Source organism: Malaclemys terrapin, chromosome 9 (genome assembly GCF_027887155.1).
Source record: "Malaclemys terrapin pileata isolate rMalTer1 chromosome 9, rMalTer1.hap1, whole genome shotgun sequence".
Lineage (NCBI taxonomy): Eukaryota > Metazoa > Chordata > Testudines > Emydidae > Malaclemys > Malaclemys terrapin.
Window position 1 is genome coordinate 45,519,656 of NC_071513.1, and position 17,906 is coordinate 45,537,561.

Sequence of the window (17,906 nt, forward strand, 5' to 3'; positions counted from 1 at the left end):
GTCCCTGGGGTGTTAACGGAACCCAGGAGGCCAGCCTGTCCTCCACTGCTGATGTCGGTCAGCGGACACAGGAGCCAGCTTAGGTTGTCTATGAAGCGTGGAAGCCAGGGGCAGAAAAGAATCAAATATTCTTGTGCGGGGGGGGGGGGGGGGGGGGCAGGAGTGTTAAAGGCTCTGGGGCTGCCCATTAATTTCATTTGGTGGCCCCTAGTTCTTATATTATGGTGGTAAATAACTTCCTTATTCACTTTCTAAGAATCCAGTCAGCGGCAGCAGGGCTGCTCTGGGGAGGATTAGGCTGGGGCAGGGCAGTTCGTCTGCCATGCGGCCTGCTGCCTGTCAGAGCTTTCCAGCCTAGGCCCCCCACACTGCAGAGAGCCCTTTGCTGGGCCTAGGCTCCCACGCCCCCTGGCCCGGGCTTAACCGGCCTGTAGGTACCTCCCCAGCTTACACAGGGCTCTGGCCTGGAGGGCGTCTGCACAGAGAGCAGAATCAAGGGCCCTCTGAGCATCCCAATCACTGGTGCTTTGGCTGTGTCTCAGCTGGTGGGGGGCAGTGCTAGGGGGCGGCTCTCTGGGCCATGGCAGAACTGCACGAGTGACAGGGGAATGCCAGGTTCTCCTTGTGGTGGCCTGGGGCCTGCTCTCTTGGTCATGGCGGAGCAGCAGGAGTGACCGGGCAATGCCAGGTTCTCCTTGGGGCAGTGCCATGGGGCAGCCTGGGGCCTGCTCTCTGGGCTGTGGGGGAGCTGGGAGGGCAGTGGGGATTAGTGATGAGGGGGTGGCACTATGAGGCCTGGTCTCCAGGCTTTGCCAGAGCCAGCTGGTTTTTGCCCCAGTTCTGCAGAGGGCGGCTGCCAAACCCCACATGGTGCTGAGGGCACCATGTTCCCAGTCACAACCTGGTCTTCCTGGCCCACTCCAAGCAGGGCCCTAGATCAGCGCCTACACCTGCTGTCTTTGCCCCAATAACTGCCCCACCCTCTGGAATCCAAACAGCAGCCAGCACCCGCACCGGCCCAGCAGGCTGTGCTCACCAGCTGAGTCACCCAGATAGAGTCCCCATGTCCAGGAGCCACAGGGCTGCCCTTCCACACAAGGGAGATAGCGCCCGGGTCCTCCATGCACTGCCCACGTGGACGCTTATCTCAGCATTCATCTCTGCCCATGTGAGTGTGAACCGGGGTGGGGGCTGTGCTGCACTACTGCTGGGGTGTGTGGTGCTTTACTGAACCCACGAGATGTGGCCCTGGTTCCACTGCCTTTCCTGCTCCTAGTGACCTGCTGGGGCTGGGGGGGGGGGGTGTCCTCTGGTGGCTGTGGTGGGGACAAGACCCTGAGCAGCTCAGGCTGGCTGGCAGTTCTAGTTCATTAGTAGAAGGCTGGCCCTGGCTCCCTGGGTGTCTGTGCAGTGCCTGGCACCACGGGGCCTGCTCTGAGCTATTAGGGGGATCCCACAGACATGGGGATAGAGGCACAGCCCTCCTCTGAAGTGCAGATACCCTAGCAGGGGCCGAAGGCTGACGTCAGCCGCTCAGAACCGCTCTAGGAAAACCCACCCATGTGCTAGCACGCAGATGCCTTCCGGAGTACCTGAGGAGGCTGGTTCCTGTTGGCTGGGCGTGGTGTGGAACAGGGAAAGTAGAGGAGTGTCCCTGGGCGCCAGGAGGGTAGAGACCCAGGAGCAGAGCTCACGTTTTCAGGAGGATGGGCTCCTGCATTTGTATATTGCTGCTCGGGTCACTGGGTGCTGCTGGGTGCCAGAGAGCGGAGAGAAGGGAGCTAACACAGCACTATGGAGTGCATGAGCAAACACATCCAAGAATGCAAATGTCTGAGCCAAAAGCGGCTCTCTCCCCCAGCGAAAGCTGGGCTGGGAACAGCCAGCAGGCCCAGCTTGAGGGACCTCATAGAAAATTGCTGGCTGTCTGGTGAGAGGCCGAGTACCTTGGGCCAGGGACCATGCCTTGCTTGGTGTCTCTGAGCCCAGTCAGCACTTTGCTCAGCATTGGTGGGGGTGGGGGCCCGCAAGGACACTGGGATGCAGTGTGCATTATAAACATCCCCATGTCCAGTGAGAGCTCCGATTGGGGCCTGCAGTGCAAGGAGCCCCTGTGCAGCTGATAGACTGTGTAAATGTCATGCACACGCACAACGCTGAGCCATAACTCTGCTTCTCCCACTCAACAGCCACGCCAGCTGACACACAGTAGTAGCAGTAGTAGGCCTCTTATCCTGGGTGTGGGCCCAGCCCACTAGATGGCAGCATCGCACTCTCAGCCACAGACCCACAAAGCCAGGACATTACACACTATACCTGCACAGAGCACGCTACCTGGCGGGCCCCCCGCTCTAGCACTGCCCCGAGCTCAGTAGCTCTGCACCCGTGTTCAATATACGCTCACGATTCGCTGCCATGATGCAAGTGCCTGTTCTGCAGGAGGAGGGACCCCATCTCTCCCCAGGCACTCATGGTACACATCTGGTCATGGTACCCACCCAGCCCTCTAGCGTGTGCAGTTTCGGTACTCCTGGGGAAAACACACCTGTACCAAGCGCACATGATGGCCGCCAGGGCTATGATCCGGTTATGCATCCCAGAGCACTCTGGCACAAAAGCTGCTGCCCACAGGGGCAATAACATCTGCAAACACTTGGAAGGTGGTAAGGTGATAGGGAACAGCCAACATGGATTTGTAAAGAACAAATCATGTCAAACCAATCTGATAGCTTTCTTCGATAGGATAACGAGTCTTGTGGATAAGGGAGAAGCTGTGGATGTAGACTTTAGTAAGGCATTTGATACAGTCTCGCATGATATTCTTATCGATAAACTAGGCAAATACAATTTAGATGGGGCTACTATAAGGTGGGTGCATAACTGGCTGGATAACCGTACTCACTCCTGCTGGAAAGGCATAACAAGTGGGGTTCCGCAGGGGTCTGTTTTGGGACTGGCTCTGTTCAATATCTTCATTAACGACTTAGATATTGGCATAGAAAGTATGCTTATTAAGTTTGCGGATGATACCAAACTGGGAGGGATTGCAACTGCTTTGGAGGACAGGGTCATAATTCAAAATGATCTGGACAAATTGGAGAAATGGTCTGAGTTAAACAGGATGAAGTTTAACAAAGACAAATGCAAAGTGCTCCACTTAGGGGGGAAAAAAATCAGTTTCACACATACAGAATGGGAAGAGACTGTCTAGGAAGGAGTATGGCAGAAAGGGATCTAGGGGTTATAGTGGACCACAAGCTAAATATGAGTCAACAGTGTGATGCTGTTGCAAAAAAAGCAAACGTGATTCTGGGATGTATTAACAGGTGTGGTGTGAGCAAGACATGAGAAGTCATTCTTCCGCTCTACTCTGCTCTGGTTAGGCCTCAGCTGGAGTATTGTGTCCAGTTCTGGGCACCGCATTTCAAGAAAGATGTGGAGAAATTGGAAAGGGTCCAGAGAAGAGCAACAAGAATGCTTAAAGGTCTTGAGAACATGACCTATGAAGAAGAACAGGAGTACTTGTGGCACCTTAGAGACTAACACATTTATTAGAGCATAAGCTTTCATGGACTACAGCCCACTTCTTCGGATGCATATAGAAGAAGTGGGCTGTAGTCCACGAAAGCTTATGCTCTAATAAATTTGTTAGTCTCTAAGGTGCCACAAGTACTCCTGTTCTTCTTTTTGCGGATACAGACTAACACGGCTGTTACTCTGAAACTTGACCTATGAAGGAAGGCTGAAAGAATTGGGTTTGTTTAGTTTGGAAGAGAAGACTGAGAGGGGACATGATAGCAGTTTTCAGGTATTTAAAAGGGTGTCATAAGGAGGAGGGAGAAAACTTGTTCACCTTAGCCTCTAAGGATAGAACAAGAAGCAATGGGCTTAAACTGCAGCAGGGGAGGCCTTGGTTGGACATTAGGAAAAAGTTCCTAACTGTCAGGGTGGTTAAACACTGGAATAAATTGCTTAGGGAGGTTGTGGAATCTCCATCTCTGGAGATATTTAAGAGTAGGTTAGATAAATGTCTATCAGGGATGGTCTAGACAGTATTTGGTCCTGCCATGCAGGCAGGGGACTGGACTCGATGACCTCTCGAGGTCCCTTCCAGTCCTTGAATCTATGAATCTATAAACCCTTGTTGCATCCCTTGGGGGGAGCAGCATCTTCTTAAGGCCCTTCCTCTTAGGCACCTTCGGCTTGCACATGCAGCTACCAGCCGCCAGGGGGCGCCCTGTACCTGCGAGGAAGGGAGGGAACCACCAGCAGACGCCATTGGAAGCTGTTGGGAGTCGAAAGTCAAAACATGTTTTGGTGGAAGCTTATGTAACTCTGGTTAAGAAGCGACCTACTTCTGGGGTGCTGTAGCTCCTGGGCGCAGCCTCGAACCTGCCATCGTTTGGGCGTTATTAGCGAGAATTGTTTTGTTTCACATGCACATTTTTACACTCGCTTTGGCAGCCGGGTTTGGCGCACTTGCAAGCCGGGGGAAAAGGCTAAAAGCTGTTTTATTTTCGCGATCAACAAGACGACGGCCCGGGGCCGGGGCCGGGTTCCTTTGCTTGGCATGTCGCCCCTTGAACCGGGTGTGACTGAAATATTGCAAGCTGCAGAAATCTCGGGGTGGGGGTTGGTATTGGAATGCCGGACACTTGCATGTCCAATGACGCAATGTTTTTGCAACATGCAAAACGACCCTCACCATCCGTGTAGACAGTGTGTATTGGGGGTAAAAGCCTGGGGGTGGTTAGTAGCGCCGGGGGTCTACACGCACCAGGTTCCAGCAGAGAACTAGGCTGCTAGCAAAGCTCTTGCGGGGGGGGGCGGGCGGAGCTCTCCAGGGCATGTGTGTAGGAAAAATTCTGCACCGCGGAGTTACCCTCCCCCCGGGCCCTGTACCCTCTACCGACACACTGTTTGCAAAGCGGGGGGCACGGAAAGCGCTGAGCTCCCTGCGCTCGCCCCAGGGTTCAGGGCGGGGACATGGCAGAGCCGCAGCCTCGCCTCGCCCCACCCAGCCGCAGCCTGACACCATGTGACGCCAGCAGGAGCCTCCTATATAAGGCAGCGGCGCTCGGACAGCCCCCCACTGGTGGCTAGATCCCGGCCTGTGACTGTAGTGTGCTCGTCCGGTCCCTGCCCGTCCACCTGCCCTGCGTCCTGCGCGCGGCCCATGGTTGGCTCCCTTAACCCACTGCGCGCCCTGCCGATCCCGAGCGACGAGAGCCCGCTATCCCTGCGCGCCGCGGCCCTGGCCATGAGCACCGAGCTCTACCAGTCCGCCATGGAGGTGGCCGTGTACCAGCTGCACAACTTCTCCATTTCCTTCTTCTCCTCGCTGCTCGGCGGGGACGTGGTCTCCGTCAAGCTGGACAACAGGTAGCGCCCGGGCCGGGCTGGGGGGCTCCACGCGGGGGGCGCCGGGCTGGGGGGAGCTGGCCGGAGTGGGGCTCGCTGCTAACCGGCCGCCGCTTTCTTGTGTCTTTCAGCGCCTCCGGAGCCAGCGTGGTGGCGATTGACAACAAGATCGAGCAGGCGATGGTGAGCACGGGCGGGGTCACTCCGCGGGTAGGGTTCACATCCCTGGGCTGATGCATTAGGGCTCGCGCCTGCCCCCTTCCCCGGGATCGCTGCGGGGCGCACTTCGTCTTCCGCTGGCGAAGCTCACTGACCGCTGCAGCGCGCCGGGCGGGTCGGGGGATCCCAAAGCGCAGGCGGGACCCCCGGGTGTCCCGTTGCCCGGAGCCCCAAGCCCGCGCCCTGCAGCTAGAGAGGCAGGACACAGCACCCCCCGTGCCCCTAGAGTGCCTGGGACCCACACCCCTCGCTTGGGAGCTGGTAGGGGCCCTCCTGGGAAAGCAACAAAGTTCTTCTCCCCGCGCGGCTTCGAGGCTTCACTCCAGCCATGCCAAGGGCTGTGGCACATCAAACTCCAAAATTGTTTTTCCTCTTGTGGGGGAAAGAGCACAGTGATCTTGCCCTGGGTTAGAGGGAGGGTGCTTGGTAGCAGATCGGAGCTCCGGTGTGGCTGCTGAGCCCTGCTGGGAAGGGCAAAGAGCTGGGCTCAGAGACCTGCAGAACGGCACCAGGGAGTTGTTACAAATCTGCTGTACAGTATGGGCTGCATGGTGACCGGTTTGCAGTGTCCCTGGCAGATGTGCCCCTTGCTAAACTGTGCTAATAGTATCCCCTGCATCCTGTACATGAGAGCCCTTTAGCCAGAACCCCACAACCACTGCCCCTGCTCCAGCCAGACAGCTGGATTCAGCTGCTGGGAGCTCAGGCTAGCTCTGAGCATTGATGACAGCAGCACAGAGCCCAGCTGGTAGTGGGCTGCAGCGAGAGTCGATAGCTGAGCCTGGGAGTTGTGGCAGAATGGTTTGGTAACAGCATGCCTTTGGTTCATCTCTTGTAGGATCTAGTGAAAAACCACTTGATGTATGCTGTGCGGGAGGAGGTGGAGATCCTCAAAGAGCAGATCAAAGAACTGGTGGAGAAGAACTCCCAGCTGGAGCGAGAGAACAGCCTCTTGAAAACGCTGGCCAGCCCTGAGCAGCTGGAGAAATTCCAGTCCCGGCTGCCTGCAGAGGTGCTATCTGCAGAAGAGCAGGGCGGGGCGGCTACCCCGGCCCAGCACACCAGGGGCTCTGCGGTGTAAGGTGGCTCTGTCCTTGGAGTGGGCAGAGCCACTGAACTCTTGCTACTTAATCTCCTTAAAAGTTGTTTCCTTCCTCATCTCATGTGGAGAACTTCCCAAGCTAGCGAGAGCTACGAGATGTGCCAGGGGCGCTGCCCCAGCTGCTGGGACACTGACTGGCTCTGAAGGAGTGAGGTGTCATGTTAGGACACTGCACAGCCAGACGACCCCCAACAGGGGCCTCTTTGCATGTCCTTGAGAGTGCAGGGGCTGCAAAACGGGTCATGTGCCCTCGCTGCACCGTTCAGCTGGGCTCCTGTTGCACTTGACAAAGACTGATCCTTGGAGGAAGCCAGTTGTTGCTGAAGAGAGATACAATCTGCCCCTCCTGCCACCCTGGAATGGGCCTGGGGCAGGAACCAAAAACTGACCCCGTCAGCACCTTTCTTTTGGCGGCTGTGGACAGTGCATGGCTTGTGTAGACCACAGGTTGGGGATTACAAGGAAAGCTTTGTTTCGTTAGTGCAGGGATTTTTATATCCTTAATTGCATCTAAGGAACGTATACACGCAACCAGTGCTGGGGATGGCTACAGAAGCCTGGGGCTCTTGCGGGGGCTCTATGGATGCTGCTGCCCATAGCTGTATGCCTGGGGCCAGCTGGGGATTCCAGCCGAGCGTGGAGGCGGGACGCTTGGATGCTGTTTGGAAATGGGTGACTGGAGCTCTCTCGCTGTGGGATAGATTTTTATACATAGCTCGGTCTGTGTACAGACCCCCCCGGGAGGGAGATTCCCCCTCCTCCGGCCTGCCCAGTGCAGGGCCACAGGATACCTACAGCAGAGATTTTATAATGAAACATGCCAATGAGACCTGCCTGCCGTGGACGGGGCGGCACGGTCCCTCGGGGGTGAGAGCCGAGGTTATTTGCTCCGTGAGCGTTCCCCCCTCCCCCCGACAGAGCTCTCAAGGAGCAGACTGGGTGTTGCTCTCGACATTGGACTGTCAGAGCATTAATGTGACTGTGTGAATCTAGCTAGAAATGGCAATAAACTCTACTTTTGATATAGACGCAGAGAGATATGTCTTTGTAATGGGAGAGGGGCAGTGCGGAGGGGAGGGGCTGGGTAGTGGGAAGGGTGGGGGTGGGATGGTGTTGATGGGAGAGGATCAGTGCCTGTGGGGGGGGGCTGGGGGAGGGGAGAGGATAGGTGCTTGGGGATGGGGAAACTCCAAAAGCTTTGGTGGGATGTGGGCTGAGGTTCAGACTGCGCAGGGAGGGACTGTCCAGCCCCTGTGTGCTTTGACCTGAGAGAGGCCAACTGGTGACATCTGTGGTGTGGTTCTGTCAGGGAGCTCCCCCTGCCCACACCCACACATTCCTCTGCTGCTCTCCAGTGAGATGCAGCATGCTGTGCTGGGATGCAGTGCCTTCAACTGGTCACTCTGGAAGCTCCCTTTCGTGCTGGACGCTGCTGGCTTCCAACGTGAAGCCCCTGAGTTGGGGAGGGGGTGTGTGAATAGAGGAGTCAGTGATCCCAGCCCCCTCTGCATTTCAGCCTAATGGGCTGAGACTTGGACCCTTGGGGGACCTATCCCCATTGCAGCCTGCAAGATGAGAGCAGGGGTGAGCGCTGGCACCACCAGGGTGGGCAGCACAACTGCTTGAGCTAAGGGGGCCTGGAGTATGTGGCGGTGGGGGAGGGGGGCAGGTGTGCAGGGGCATTGGGTGCTGGGCTCTTACAAAAGGGAGATGCGGGGCCTGCAGCCCCCTAGTGTTCCAGCCCTAGGCTCCCACACAGCTTTGACGGTGCCCTCAGCCCCGTGCTGTCCCAGGCCTGGGCTCCCAAATCTTCGAGCCCACAGAAGGGGACTGGTGCCCCTGGAGGAAAATCTTTCAGACGGTGCAGTCACATGCCAGAGGAGCAGCGGCCCTCTCCCAAGCTGCTGGGCTGGGCTGTGGGTGCTGCATGGAGCTGGCGTCAGTGAGAGGAGAGGAGCGCTGTATGAGGGCACAATGAGAGGGTCACAGCTCCTGGGGTGAAGAACATCCCCATATCATCCCTCACTGACGCTCCTCTCTAGCCGTGAGTGTCAGCGGATGCTGCTGGGACGAACCTGGGGGAGCCTCATCAGGATGGGCCCCGCTGGGAAGAAAGCAAAAAGACCATTGTGAGCAGGTTGGAAAGGGCTGGACTGTCCCTGCGCTGGAGCCAGGAGCCCAGGGAGGGCAGCAATTGGGGGGTACCAGGGGGTGCAGGGATCAGGATGCAGAGAGACTCAAGCTGATTGGGAGGTGCCCCCTGGGGCAAGCTCTGAGGGATGCCATTCTCAAGGGAACAACCCTGTCCTGGCCCCTGGGGGCCAAATGAGCAGCCAGAGCTTTGCCATTTCCAGAGACCACCCCACAACGGGCAAAGCACCCCTTCCCGTCGGTCCCCAGTGGGGGAAGGGCACTTGGCAGAGACACTGACCCCTCTGCCTCTGTTCCCAGCATCCCAGCCTCCAGTGCAGCCTCTGACCTATCTGGGGTGACAGTGCCCCAGGTCCTGCAGGAGGCTGGCTTAGCAGTGTTCTCCCCCCCCCCCTTCCTCCACCCGCTGCCCAGCTTCCCAGCCCATGCCCAGCTGGCACTTACCACGCTGCCCAGGGAGCTGCCCAGAAAGGGGCTCTCCAGCCCCAGCCACCTTCCCGCACAGCTGCTCTCAGCTTCAGGGCGCAAGCCGGCTCTGCCTAGCCAGGTCTGTTCGATCCCATCCCCACCGTCACTCCTGATTAGGGGCCTGGGTCTCCCCACTGGCATCACTCCAGGGCAGGACTGGGCTGCAGCATCCTGCCAGGCTGTCACCCAGTTGCCCCTGTCTGCACTTTATCCCCGCCCATGCTGAGCCAAGCCCCCTACGCCATGCACACGGGGACCTGCCAGGCTGCAGCCACATATGGTGCCCAGAGACTGCAGCTGTCTGTGTGGCCGGTGGCAGCCGTCCCTGCATGGCTGGAGGAAATGCTTTGGGCACCTTTGGGAGAGCGGCTCCAGGGTAACAAATGCAGGCATGGCCTCCTCTGTGGTCAGTGGGGCTGGGCTGCGGGGACACCTGGAGCGATGGGTCATGGAAAGAGGCAAGGCGTGGGGTGGTGAGGCTGGGCTGGGGTAGGGGGTGAGCTCCCCAGGGAATGGCAAGCAGAGAGAACAAGGGGGTGCTCTGCTGCTCCCCAGGAGGTCACCTCCCGACGCCTACGCTTGGGCTACTCCCCTGGGCCCTCAGCCAATGGGCCCCTGAGCCCTTTTCCTGCCACGGCGTCGCATTTGGAGCTTGTGTGCAGGTGCTTGTCCACTAGGCCCCCTAAATCCTTCCCAGTCACTGCTCTCCTTGCCCCCAGCCTGAGGGTGCGGCCTGCGCTCCTCGGTGCATGACCTGGTGTTGCATTTTGTTTGACTGGGCCCAGCTGCTCAGCAGGGCTGGCTCCAGGCACCAGCCCACCAAGCTTGTGCTTGGGGAGGCACCTGGAGGGGGGCGGTGTGGTGTGGTGCTACGGCTCCGGCCGCCGGGGAGAGCGGAGCCGCAGTGGGTTTGCCGCCCTCCCCCGGCGCTCTGGCCGCCGGGGAGAGCGGGGCCGGATTGGGCTCTCCGCCCTCCCCGCGGCGCTCTGGCCGCCGGGGAGAGAGGAGCCCCAGCTGGGCTCTCCGCACTCCCCCCGGCACTCTGGCCGCCGGGGAGAGCGGAGCCCCGGCCGGGCTCTCCGCTCTCCTCCCGGGGCTCCGGCCGCCAGTGGAGGCGCGGCGGGCTCGCTGCCCTCCCCCCGACGCTGGGGTGGGGGGAGCGGGAGGTTTTTTTGCCGCCCCCCTGCTGCTCAGTGATCCTGCACCTGCTATACGACTCAGCCAATCCCACGTTCCCCTTTCCCTGTCCATGCTTGAGCGCTATCACCCGTCACCCCATCCCAGCCTACAGGAGCCAGCACACCCCTGCTCAGGCAGGAGGCTGACAGCCCAGCCCTGGGTCAGGCAATTTACAGCTGCCCCAAAAGTGAGGAGTCCAATGGCAGGGAACCGTAGAGCCCTTGGCCCATGAATACCAATTGTGTGCGCTGGGCACTGCCTGAGGGCTGAGTGCAATACAGCATAAGGGCACGTGGGCCCAGAGAGTCCCTTGCAGACAGTGTCTAATGTGAAAATGCAGCACAATGCGGGAGTGGGAGGCGTCAGTCATAGCTTGGGCAAGGCCCAGGACTAGACGAGGGGTGGGCTGTGGGCCAGGACTGAGGGGTATCAGCAGAGGCTAGAACTGTGTGTGGAGCCCAGTGCAGGGATAGCAGAGGGGTTGAGGGGCATTGGCAGAGCTGGGGGGTGCCCAGGGGTGGGTGGGCACTAGGAATTAGAATTACATCCATTGTTTTAAACCGAGGAACTATTCCAAGGCCACGTTTCCGAGGCTGGCTGGGGATTCACCGGTGGGGCTGGCAGTGCCCAGACTTGGGGGACACTCTCCACCCGCCGCTGCTCATGGTTCTGCAGTGCCCAGGCGCCACATGCCAATGCAGCCTCTCGCCTGCTGCCCCCTGGCTGGTGCATCCCCGCCCCCACTGATGCCAGCACACGCATGCTGGTACACGCACTGTGCACACAGAGGCGTGCTAAGATGCGGGTGCATTGCTTTGAAGGGGTGTGAAGAAGTGGGACTGTGTCACGGAGTATTGGGGGACTCAGGGCCCTGCACCCCCGGCTTCCTGCGATTCACCATGACTCTCAGCCAGCCAGTAAAGCAGAAGGTTTATTCGGATGACAGGAATACAGTCCAAGACAGGTCTTGCAGGCACAGACAACAGGGCCCCCCTCAGTTAGGTCCATCTGGGGGTCCCAGGCATCCCAGCCCCCCTTGGGAGGTCAGAGCCATCTCTGCCTCCCAGCTATCTCACCACCCAGCTTCCAAAACTCTGCCTTCAGCGACCCCTCCCACAGCCTTTGTTCAGTTTCCCGGGCCAAGGTGTCACCTGGCCTCCAACCCCTTCCTGGGTTCTCATGTTACACGCTCAGGTATTCGCCTTCGGGCAGACTCCCATCCCGCAATGCAGACTATCCTAGTCACACTCCCCTGTCAGCATTCACAGACCACAGTAAGAACAGTCCCAGTTCGTCACAGACTGTTCTTAATGTTTTCTCTGAATACTGTGTGAGCGCCTCAGTTTCCCCTATGCATTTCTTAAGTCTCTAGGGGGTGAGATTGTTGCAGAGCAAAGGGCCAGTGTGCATAAATGGCCGGCACTCTGTCTTCTGGCAACTAATGGCCGGGGCCTTTCCTCCCTGCAAGGGGATAGCTGAAGGTGTTGGAGAACAAAGAGCTCAGGTGACCTCCTGGCCCAGGAAAGAGACAAACGCCAGAAAGGAGGGGTTGGAGAGTTTCACTTTGGAGCTGGCTGGGGACCTGGAGTGAAGTGCAGATGTGGGTGTCTGGCTCACTACCCCCCAAAATGGACCTGGCTGAGGGGTCCTGTTCTCTGTACCTACAAGCTCTGTTTTAGACTGTGTTCCTGTCATCTAATAAACCTCTGCTTTACTGGCTGGCTAAGAGTCACATCTGACTGCAAAGTTGGGGTGCAGGACCCCCTGGCTTCCCCAGGACCCCGCCTGGGCGGACTCGCTGTGGGAAGCGCACGGCGGGGCAGAGGATGCTGAATGCTCAAAGGTCAGACCCAGGAAGGTGAAGCCGTGTGAGCTTCTTGCCCAGAAGACAGCCTGCTCACAGAGAGGAGACTTCACCAGAGTCCTTGACTGGCTTTGTAGGGAGCAGTTCCAGAGCATCGCCCAGGGACTCCGTGACAACTGGTGGCAGAGGTGGGATGTACTGCACCCCGTGAATGGAGCTTCTTGCAGTAAGTGACTGGGGAGGAGTAAAATGAAGTGGAATTGATGAGGACCAGGCGTGCTGAATGCTCTGAGAGGGACAGTTCCAGTGGGCGATTAACCCCTGGGAATGTGTGACCAGCGAGAAGGATTGTTGGAGTAACGGGGTCCCCCTGGGGATTGCAGTGAGCGGTCCCAGGGGTGGAGGAGTCTGCAGCTTGACCCTGGCAAAGAGGTGATGACCTCGAGAAGGGCTGGCACCCTAGGTGTCTTCCTGGAAACTGTGGGGGAGCTAAGAGCACACAGGCTTGTGAGTCCAAAGCAACTTGGGAACAGTGAAGCGACGGCCTACCTCCTCAAGAAGGACATTGTAATTCTGTGCAAAAAGAGAGGGTCACACATTGGGGAATTCACCAAGGCCCAGTTAATCATGCAGCTAGAGGACGAGACCGCTCTAAGGAGCAGATTCCTGACCCGGATGGGGCTACAAGAGGATCTGGGACCAGCTGTAGCTAGGCATCCCCAAGAGTCTGGTCCCCAACCAGACCGGGGTCTTCATGATCGGGTTCCCCATCAGGGGATCGTAGATGGATGGGATTGGAGCTGAGTCTGAGAGAGCAAGAGAACCGTGAGAGACAGCAAGAGCCCGGGAAAGCGCTGCAGGAGAAGCAGCAGCAGCAGGGACTGGCGATGGTGGAGTGGAGAGGCATAGGGGATTTCCTAGGGGTGAGTGGGGATAGACCCCGGGCTGCCAGTTCCGCAGGGAACCTCGATACTAAATTGCTGCCCCTGATTAAGGAGCGGGAGGGGGGAATGTGGATGCCCACCACACTGCCTTCAAGCAGGCTGGCAATTTGAACCAGTGGGACCCTGCAGAAAAGCCCTGGTATCTAGCTCCCTTGCTGGGACCCAAGGCCATAGATGCTGTCAGCCAGATGGGTGGGGTGGTGGACAGGCTCCCACTCCTGGCCCCGGCCTATATGTCTGCGTGGAGTCTCCTGGGCTCAGGCCCCTCGGACTTCCAGTGGGAGCGGAAGCTGGTGGTCAATGGGGAGACCTGCCTGGGGTGGCGAGACCCTGGGACAGAGAGAACTGTTGTCGGGCCCCGGGTGGTGCAGCCTCAGATGCTGAGGGGCTGTGTGACCTGGGTGAAGGTCCCCGGGATGGAACCATTCACCCTGCCTATGGCCCGGATCCCTGTGCAGACATAGGACGGGTCGGGCTGGCTGGTAGTTGGGGATCTCCAGGATATCAGCTGTGAGACCCTGTTGGGGGATGACTGTGTCTCTTTGGGACAGGATCCAGACCCTGCTCCTGTAACGGCTGAGGATTTAAATTTGAATCCAGGGAACCAATTGGCTAAGATGGAAATGGTCAGTGAAAATGCAAACGATCTGGCTGGCAGGGGGAGGAACTTCTAGGCTCAGAATACCTGCCTACCTGTAACCAGACCCCTGGGGCTGAGTGGGACAGAGAGATGCTCCCTGCCCCTCTGCACACCGGAGAGGGGGCTCACGATGGCTCTAATGCTGTAAGGAGAGCAGAGAGCTCACTGCCTGCCCTCACTGGGACAGCAAGGGCAGTGCTGAGCATGGTGGGAGCTGAGACCCCAGCTGAGTGGCGGGACACACAGGCAGGGCAGGTCGGCTGCCAACCAGGTTTGCCTGGTCCAAACGTGCTGCTGGGAAGTGATCCCACGGCAGGAAGGGAGCTACCAAGGACAGGGCTCAGCGGGGCTGTGACCCCACCCAGGGCTGGCTTTAGGCCAATTCCACCAATTCCCCTGAATCGGGCCCCGTGCCTAAGAGGGCCCCGCGCCCAGTGGCAGGGCTGCCGGGGTGGGGGCAAGTGGCCAAGAGTCCCTTCCCTGGCTAGAGGCTCCTTTTTAATTTTTATTCACCTGGCAGCGCTCCGGGTCTTCAGCGGCACTTCGGCGGCTGGTCCTTCACTCGCTCCGGGTCTTCGGCAGCACTTCGACAGCACTTCGGCAGCAGGTCCTTCAGTGCCACCGAAAACCCGGAGTGAGTGAAGGACCCACCACCGAAGACGAGGAGCGCCGCCTGGTGAGTACAAGCCCGTGTTTTTTTACGTGTTTTTTTTTTTAGTCATCCCTGCCGGGGCCCCGTCGAAACTGTTCAAATCGGGCCCCGCACTTCCTAAAGCCGGCCCTGCTCCAGGCCCAGTCAGTGAGAGGAACAGGTCCCACTCCCTTCCCCAGCAGCTGAATTCCAGACCAAGCTGCAGAGGAATCCCTCCTTGGAGCCACTGAGGGAACTTGCTGGCCACTAGGGTGACCAGATGTTCCGATTTTATAGGGACAGTCCTGATTTTTGGGTCTTTTTCTTATATAGGCTCCTATTACCCCCCACACCCGTCCCAATTTTTCACGCTTGCTGTCTGGTCACTCTACTGGCCACAGCGCTGCAAACCCCCTTGGGGAAGGCTGCAGGAACAGAGTCCTGTGGGAGAAGGAATTCCTATACTGGGAATTAGCTCCCCAAGGGTAAGTAGAACTGTGGGGAATCGGGAGGCAGCTGGTGGTGCCCCAGGAATCCACAGCGTTCTTCCCTTTCGAGCTGCTGTATGGAAGGAGAGTGAGGGGACCCCTGGACCTGGAAAGGGAGGATTGGGAGGAGAAGGGGGAAGATCCCCTGGTGGATCTCTTCCCTGAGGTGGGAGCCAATCTCCTCATCAGGTGTTCCCCGTTCAGAGTCACTGGGGAAGCAGCCCAGAACCTGGAGAGAGAGGTCAAGGACATGCTGGATTTAGCCGTGATCCAGCCGTTCAACAGCCCACAGGCCTCACCCGAGGGGCTGGTCCCCAAGGAAGACAGGATGATCTGGTTCGGTGGGGACTATCAGAAGCTTAAAGCCATCACCGTGTCCGATGCCTACCCCATGCCTAGGCCTGGGGAGATTCTAGACAAGCTGAGGGGGATGGAGAACATGGCCCTGGCATACATCGATGATGTGTGTCTTTAGCCAGACTTGGGAGGAACACGTATCCCAGGTGAAGAAGGGGCTGGGCTGCCTCAAGGAGGCAGGACTGACGGTAAAAGCCGAAAAATGCAAGGTGGAGATGATCAGAGATTGGCCCATTCCCCAGACCAAGAAACAAGTCCAGGCCTTTATCAGGATGGTGGGGTGCTACCGGAGGTTTGTATCCCAAGTTAGCTTCCTAGCTGCCCCCATCCCTGAGCTATGTGAGAAGGTTAAGCCAGACGAGGTGGTCTGGACCGAGCAGTTCCAGAGGGCTCTCTGTATACTTAAGGAGGCTCTAATCCAGGGCCCGGTAAATCTGGTAAACCCAGACTTCGCCAAGCCCTTTGCAGTGTTCACTGACGCCTCAGATGCAGGGCTGGGCACAGTGCTGATGCAAGCCGATGCTAAGCTGGGGAGACACCCCATCGGGTACCTGAGCAAGAAACTGCTGCCCCGGGAGCAGAACTATGCGGCTTCAGAGAAGAAATACTGTCCATGGTGCAGACCCTTAGAAAGCTGCAGCTGTATCTATTTGGGCGGTGCTTTACTGTGTATACTGACCACTCTCCTCCGATGTGGTGGCATCAAATGCAAGGGGCTGAGGCCGAGCTGCGGGTGATAGAAACACATGGTCAGAGGGTGGACAAGGTCAAGATGGGGGCTCTCAACCAATAGAGCCCGAATTGCAGCCCTCCAAACTGGAGCGCTGGGAAAAGATCCAATACCAGTTTAAACCCCGGGGTTTTGGGGTGGCAAAAAGGTACGGGCCGCATAAACCTTCCCACATGCAGCCTGCAAGTGCCATCAAGCACAACAGACCTACCTGAGGGCATGAAACTGGAATGTCCTGGTGTAACTCCCACCAAGGAATGGGAGAGATGATGGGGCATGGGAATGTTGGTGGGTTCGAACTTCCACAGGTCACTGGCTAAAGTGACCTTGCTCAGTTCGGTCTTGAAGGGGGGAGAGATGTGACGAAGTGGGACAGTTCTTAATGTTTCCTCTGAATATTGTAGGGGTGCCTCAGTTTCCCCTATGTATTTCTTAAGTCTCTAGGTGGTGGGATAAAGGCCAGTGTGCATAAATGGCCGACACTCTGTCTCCTGGCAACTAATGGCTGGGGCCCTTCCCCCCTGCAAGGTGATAGCTAAAGATGTTGGAGAACAAAGGAATCAGATGACCTTCTGGCCTGGGAAAGGAAAAAGCCCAGAGGAGGAGGGGCTGGAGGGCGAGTCAGTTTGGAGCTGGCTGGGGACGTGGAGTGAGTGCAGACGTGGGTGTCTGGGCTCACTTCCCTCCAAAGTGGACCCGGCTGAGGGGTCCTGTTCTCTGTACCTACAAGCTCTGTTTTAGACCGTGTTCCTGTCATCTAATGAACCTCTGTTTTACTGGCTGGCTAAGAGTCACGTCTGACTATGGAGTTGGGGTGCAGGACCTTCTGGATTCCCCAGGACCCCTCCTGGGTGGACTCGCTGTGGGAAGCGCACGGCGGGGCAGAGGATGCTGAATGCTCCAAGGTCAGACCCAGGAAGGTGGAAGCTGTTTGAGCTTCTTGCCCTGGAGACTTCACCAGAGTCCTTGACTGGCTTCATGGGGAGCAGTTCCAGAGCATCGCCCAGGGACTTCGTGACACCATCCATACACATCTCCACTGTCTGTCCATCCACCCCCCCACACACACAGTCCGTCTGGCCATCCATACCCACACTGTCCGTCTGTCCATCTACACACACACTCACTGTCTGTCCATCCATACACATCCACACTGTCTGTTCATACACACACACACACAGTACTGGGAGCATAAGCTTTCGTGGGTAAGAACCTCACTTCTTCAGATGCAAGTCTGAAGTCTTGCATCTGAAGAAGTGAGGTTCTTACCCACGAAAGCTTATGCTCCCAGTACTTCTGTTAGTCTCAAAGGTGCCACAGGACCCTCTGTTGCTTTTTACAGATTCAGACTAACACGGCTACCCCTCTGATACTTGACACACACACACACACACACACTCACTGTCCGTCTGTCCCTCCACACTCCTCCAACTGTCCATTGCTCACCCCCTCGCCCCTGCTGTCTGTCTGTCCATCCACAGACATACACCCCTCCCCCCCCCCCAGTGAAGCCATGTGGTTGCGGGGGATCAGTTCAGACACCACACTCACGCCATCACATTTCTCTCCATCTGCCAGCACTCACTTCTTTACCGCTGCTGCCTGTGCCCCCAACTTCTCCCTGCGCCCTGTGTCCCTCCCCACCTCCCATGCCCTGTGCACTAGCTGTTCCTCTGACTGCAGGTCCTGACCCCCCTCCCCCCGTCCTCCCCGCTGGGTGTTCCCAGGGCAGCAGCATCACCAGGCAGATGCTGGCAGGACAGGACAGCCCCAGGAATGCCCTCATTGGTATTGCCAGCTGAGCCCAGCCAGCTGCCTGGCTTGATGCTGCC

General features: G+C 58.0%; 1 protein-coding gene across 2 annotated transcripts in view; it reads left to right on the forward strand.

Moving 5' to 3' along the window:
- Nucleotides 1-7,708, forward strand: part of TSC22D3 (TSC22 domain family member 3) — a 46,949-nt gene extending 39,241 nt beyond the window's left edge. Inside the window, exons 1-3 of one of the 2 annotated variants that reach the window (XM_054040442.1) lie at nt 5,010-5,382; nt 5,493-5,544; nt 6,419-7,708. In XM_054040442.1, the coding sequence (XP_053896417.1) occupies nt 5,177-5,382; nt 5,493-5,544; nt 6,419-6,661 (501 nt within the window). In that variant the 5' untranslated portion in view covers nt 5,010-5,176 and the 3' untranslated portion in view covers nt 6,662-7,708. Of the gene's footprint in view, nt 1-5,009; nt 5,383-5,492; nt 5,545-6,418 lie in introns of those variants that run through there. The other variant, XM_054040441.1, reaches the window with a different exon arrangement.
- The last annotated feature ends 10,198 nt before the right edge of the window (nt 7,709-17,906 follow it).